General features: G+C 51.0%; 2 protein-coding genes across 2 annotated transcripts in view; both read left to right on the forward strand.

The window, feature by feature from the left end:
- Positions 1-23: 23 nt before the first annotated feature.
- Positions 24-2,126, forward strand: TGME49_280375 (hypothetical protein; the record flags this gene model as incomplete). Its single annotated transcript, XM_018781847.1, has 4 exons — positions 24-59; positions 878-1,028; positions 1,513-1,665; positions 2,110-2,126. 4 exons carry the CDS (start codon positions 24-26, stop codon positions 2,124-2,126), a joined length of 357 nt encoding a protein of 118 aa, XP_018637223.1.
- Positions 2,127-2,151: 25 nt separating this feature from the next.
- Positions 2,152-6,007, forward strand: part of TGME49_280370 (hypothetical protein) — a gene marked incomplete at both ends in the record, with an annotated part of 5,379 nt that continues 1,523 nt past the window's right edge. Inside the window, 5 exons of the mRNA XM_018781846.1 lie at positions 2,152-2,265; positions 2,602-3,331; positions 3,430-3,504; positions 3,704-4,097; positions 4,201-4,684. Of these exons, the coding sequence (XP_018637224.1) occupies positions 2,152-2,265; positions 2,602-3,331; positions 3,430-3,504; positions 3,704-4,097; positions 4,201-4,684 (1,797 nt within the window). The remainder of the gene's footprint in view (positions 2,266-2,601; positions 3,332-3,429; positions 3,505-3,703; positions 4,098-4,200; positions 4,685-6,007) is intronic.

The following is a 6,007-nucleotide window of genomic DNA, read 5'->3' on the forward strand; positions in this document are numbered from 1 at the left end:
TTCTTGAAGAAACTTCCCGGCTAATGGCAGCCATCGCCACTGCTCAGCCGAAGTCACAGGTGAGCCGTGGACTTTCTTGCCACTTCCGCAGTACGTATCACCGGCTAAAAGGCAGTCTAAATTCGCAAAACGAAGGAAACGATGGTGAGACTCGGTCGGAGTACGCGTAACTTGAGCTGTTACGCAGCAGACTGAGGAAGCGCGAGTGAGAGTATGCCCAAAGCGTCGTGCTCACCGCGTGCGCTCACAGTCGTACTGACTCCCGGACGAACGAGCCATCTAGATGCGATCGATTGTATATTCATGTGGGTCTATCAGTCTCGCTCAAAAACAATGCTGACATGATGTCACTCGACGGAAGTTGCAAGTAAACAGCGCTTTCTCGTATTTACATCGCCTCTCAAACGACCGTCGAAGAGTTTTGAAACAGCACCATGGTTCACATTGGAGGAGAGACACAAATCCCGAAGAAAACCGAAAGTTGTTGCACTCCAGCATTTGTAACTGTTACACCTACCACGCTGACAAACCCGTCCGGATTTCTGTTGTTTCTGTCACTTTCCGGGGGAAAAAGAACACTACATAACATCGGATAGCTGCTGCTACGTACGTCGGACCCACGGTGGGAACGAACACGATCATTCCCAGGGCGGTTGACCGTAACAATATCTTAAACCACAATAACCAGAACAGTTATTCCTACAGCAGCGCGGAGAAAGTGTGCCGAACTCCGTCGTCGCTTTGGTTACGCCCACTTAGTGCCAGTGACTCAATCTGCAGAGTACTCTGGAGATGCTCGCATTCATGCTAGGTTCTGGGCATGTGACGTCTAATCGTGGAAAAGCCTGAATTCTGAATTCGGGATTGTGGCCTTCAGGCCTGCGACTCTACCAAATATTTAGCCGGCAGATCGGAAGCGCGTCTCTGTGAAGGACACATGTGTCACGGGCACTTGCTTATCAAGCGGCGTAAGACTCGCCAGGCGGAGAGAGTCACCGCTTCTGTTTCGAATTACAAACAGCTAATAGGTAAGAACGTGTTCTATGTTGTTGAGTCTCTTGAGCACGGTACACGATGTACAAAAGGTGTGCATAAGAAAGGCACCAGCGATGCCGTCGCGAGTACTGTGATTCCATCTCGGGACCGGAGGGGAGGGGGGGGGGGGGAAACCAATCATACCTAGCATCGTGGATGCAACGGTGGGTAGAATTTCGACAGCGTGGATGACACTTTGTTCGTACCGATGAGTTCACTATATATGTTTCAAAGCCTATTGTATGTCAAGGCGGATGGATACAGACACAGCCAGGGCCTTTTTCCAGCTGATCGTCGCACTCGCCGCCGAGCGACGCGTTAACGGGGTCATTTTGTGTGGCATCGGTCTTGTCACACAGAATTTCGGTCGACATAGGTCTCGCATTATCGGGCATTGTCCCTTCTGATGCTTGTTTCTTGGTCAGGAGAGTATCTTTTTACCGCCTGGCCGCTTCCCTGAGTTTGCTGGTTCTGCAGGTGCCCGGTGTGATGAGCGCAGCTGCATCGGCTGCGGCTTCGTTGAACAAGCACCATCCGTCGGGGTCACTCCGCGTGTTTCGTGGGAGTCGCTATTCGGTCCGTCTCCCTCGAGACTATGGACAATTTCGTCGGAGCAGCGGCAATTTTGTAGTAGGACATGTTTACGTTTGTTGTTATCGTTGTTTTTGTTCCATCGAGGGACATCCCAGCGACCGCTTCGGCAGCCGCTGCTCGCCGCTTACATTAGCGCTGCTCTCTCCGTTTCCTGCAATCCAATCGAGAGGTACATCCTCTCGGTTTCACTAGCTTGTGAACGGAACATCCTACCGATGAATCTAATGACTGATCTTAAATTGCATTTAGCAAGTTAATTTCATCAGCTTTGTTGTCCCATTTCCGTGTTCCGAGCCTCCAGTCACATCTGTAGGGTGAACGCCCTGTACCTGCACCCGAGGTTTTTTTGTGTTGATATCTCTACCGGCAGTGCATCCAATAGCAGAGACCTAAAGGTTATTCGAATTGCGTATGCTATTAAAGAATCAGAGGCATTATGAAAGTACAGATTTTGATATGCTGCTGTCGGTCCATCATCAGGTATTAAAGTTCCGTGACGCAGCAGTAATTTAACCCACCGCCATGGAACGCCAGCAGGATACCGGGTTTTCTGGTTTTTTGTCTCCGAAACAGTCTTACTCTTCGTCGCCTTCGACTACAGGACAAGGAGTTACAACGGAACGTGTCCATTCAGATGTGCGTTGCCCAGGTTTCCCACCTAGTACAGCTTACCCGGTTCCATCCCGTCCCCCCGCTGCCAATTGCTCGCAGGGGGCCGGTTCAGTTTTTCATGGCTTGGGAAATTTGTCTACCCTGTCGAATTTTATGAATACTACAAACCAGTTCCGCTCCACTACGTACTCGTATCCCGACCCTGTTAGGACTGCTTCATCCGGCGAGAGCGATACTTACTTTTCTTCTTGTGGTACGGGAGGAAGCCACCCGAACAGTTCATTTTTGTTGACGGCTGCGAGGACAAGTTGTTTATCTTCCCCACGGCGTGTTGGGGTTTATTCGTCTGTACGTCCACAGTGTCCCCCGCCGCCGCCAGCAACGTCCCAAAGAAGTAGTCCAGTTGCCTCGACTGCGCCTACACCATCGCCATTAGTGCAGTCTCAAAAACAGCCTTCTTTTGCGCCGTCGTCTTCAGCAGTGACGAAAGATTGCTCTGGTGTACCTCAGCCAAATATGTACGGGCGATCTCTGGGAGATTCATTTCGCCAGGAGAGTCCTCCTCGGCAGGAGCAAACTCCGCAGCCACAACTAGGACAGCTCCCGAGGGCGGCAAGCCCACTGACTACTCCGTCAGGTCCTCATTCGTCGACAGCGCATCATCAACCAAATCACTATGTGGGGGGCTCTTGCTTACCAGGAATCGATTGCCAAGAAGCTGATACAGAACCTTACGGTGAAGGACACGCGGAACGGTTGTGGAACTTCAGCGGTAGAGGTTCTCTTTCGTTTGACGATCTAATCGCGCAGGTCCAGAAGTTACTCCACTCGAACTCGACGTCATCGTCTGCCTCTTCTGCTTCGACACCTCGTCGTCCTAGTGGCCGCCTCGGTGAGATAGTAGATGTGCCCGGAGAGAGTAAGACAAAAGACAATAGAAGTACATGGGCGAGACGACCAATATTAGGTAGACCACCTGAACAACAGCAACAACATGGAACCGAAGAAGGTAGAGAAATCATGCAGCGAGGTGAAGAAGAGTACTCCGGAGGTTGCATCGGACGGCTGGACCTTCATGTGTTACAAGAAGGTGAGTGTTGGTTCTCTGTCAGCGTGCCATTTTGTGCGCACGGAAGATATGTGCGTACCTTAATTTTGCCAGAATTTTGTGCTGTGCGATGTTCTCAGCAGCAGCGTCTCAGCGCATACAGGCGTACGGGCCTGGGGGAGACTTCTCCAGCCTGTGTGAACCCTTCAATGAAGGTATACTGGGCTGAACCGCGGCGCTAGGATGCACGCAAGGTCGTGATTTGTAGAGGCGCACCACAATTTTTGCATTGGAATGTAACAATTCCATTTCAGTCAATTTAGACACTGGACTTAGATTTCCGAGTGTCAGGCTTGCCGATGCTGCATTCCAGATTACTGAGAATCCAGTGTTGTTTCAATCCTGTACGTTTAGGTGTAACCCAACATACAACATCATATATCGACCCACAGGCGTTCGCAGTTCTTCAAGAGCTGCATCGAACCGCCGTACAGCAGAGGGTGTCAGAAGCAAAAATCGCGGTTTTGCGCCAGGAAAACGCCGATCTGAGAAACCGAATCACGCTTTTAGAGGAAACCCAAACCTTCTTGCAACAGCAGAATCAGAGTCTCCGGGCGGCGCAACACTCTGCCGAAGCCGCTGGGTCCAGCTTGGGTGAGAGTCGGCCAGCAACAAATAAGTCAGCAACCAGCAGACTACTCACTCCATCTGGATACCAAGGACCGGATCAAATTCAGAGTGCTCCGAATCCATCCACACCCATTATTAAAGGGTCGGACAAGATCTCAGTCGAGCAATTTTTGTTGAGGTAGGTAGACAACAGAGGCAAGAAACCAATTGACGAACGTCGTGTGTATACCAAATGTCGGGGCCATTCATTTGTTCTAAAAGTATGTTGCGTGCGTGTTCAGCTTTCATTTTACACTGACCCAAGACTACCCCCATGCTATTCTCAAGTTCTGCGCCGACCACAACCTGGTAGTGAAGCTTCTGGGTTACCATGGAAAACGGGTCGAGCTACTTGAGCGTCAGTACTGCTGCCGCATTCAGACATCAGCCCAAGCATCTTCGTTTCCAGGTTATCCGAATGGACGATGCGTCCTCTTCACCGGCCCGCTGGTTTCATTACTCCGAGCGTGTGCCGACTTGTACGCTGTGGTAGACACATCTAGTCCAGGACTCCGAACAAATATTGAAGGATACCGAGTATGCTTAGTAGTCCCAGGAGACTTTGTTGGACGTCTTCTACGAAGCAACTGTGCGGGACTGCACGCTCTTCAAGAAGCTGGAGGAAAGGCTGTTCACATTGCGCTTGGAAATTTATGTGTGTTAATGCGGGCCAATTATTCCGAGAGGGTCCTTCTAATTGATGGGAATATTGAGGGCGTTTGTCAAGTTCTTGAATCTGCTGCGGCACAGTTGCAGGACTTCTTGCGAAGGTTTTCAGGCGGTCAAGGAGGGGGCGGAGGAGGGGGGTCCGAAAACTTGGCGAGTCGGTATGAGTTTCTTGAATATCCGAAGCGAATTGAGCTGCATCTCTCCACGTGAAATTTCATGCGGGTCCTTTTTCGGCGATTTGCGACCAGGATTGTTATTTTTTGCTTGGCCGATCCTAATATCCTCGAGACACACGTTTTACGCAGGTATTTGCAGTGAACACAGGGGTATTTGGATGCTTCATCCACGCCGATACTGGGCGTGTGTGAGTTGTGGAGGCACCTGGACGGGAGACGACTTGAGAGGTCACTCACTAGTCTTCCGTGGGGTGGGCACGTTTGTGGCTAGTGCCGTCTGGCCGACATTGTTGTTGTGGAGAAGCACAAGGACAATTTGCGTATTTGCGCGACAGGCTCGTGCATTTTCGTTATTGCATTTTGTCGCTGTTCAATATAGGGAGAACTGCCAGTGTTCGTGTGTCCGCCATATGAGCACGCCAGTTGCACACCGGGCGGTTGGTGCGCAGGTGGTGCCGGCACATGGTGCACCATTTCTGTTGGTGCCACGAGCACGGTGCGGTTTGGAGTCTCGCTGCTCCAGTATCTCCATGTACACTATTCGGAGTGACGAATTAGCAGAAAGTGCATGTATCTTTTTTGTCTGGAGCTTTTGACAATGACAACCTTCCGTGAGCGAGTCGTGTACAACGCCACTTCTTGATGTGGATCGGTCGTTGCGGGTAGTGAAGTCGGGCAGCAAAAAGCGAAATTCCCTTCTATGTGCGGACGCATTCCTCAGGAGCGTCGGACTGTTTTCCTCGGGACTGGTGGAACGTTCGTGTGCACGCATAGAAAGGCATGTCAAACCATTTCCGCAATAAAACCTTGACGGCAATGTGGATATTCCCTCCGTCCCTTTAGTCGACTAGTGGCGCACTGCCTCCTCCATGCTCGGTGTCACTGATTCACGCGCAAGGCACAGGCTGAAATAATCTCAGCAGAAACCTCTTTATCTTCCTAGGTGAACACAAGCGATTATTTTTTCTAAGGACGAACTATCGCTTTTATCCCAACCCCTCACAGAATCGTGGCGACTTCAGAGTGCATGGATCACTCCTGCGCTACTCGACTCACCAGAAAACGCGTTGTCGGCTGCTAATGGATCGCTCCACCATGATGTTGGTCCCGGGGCACATCTATCAGAGCCACGCAAGCCGCTGAACTATCGTGACGTCTGGATGGTGGAGTGCCGGCACTCACCGCAGACTCCCTGGTAGAGTTG

The sequence above is a fragment of the Toxoplasma gondii genome, chromosome VIIa (assembly GCF_000006565.2).
Source record: "Toxoplasma gondii ME49 chromosome VIIa, whole genome shotgun sequence".
NCBI lineage: Eukaryota > Apicomplexa > Conoidasida > Eucoccidiorida > Sarcocystidae > Toxoplasma > Toxoplasma gondii.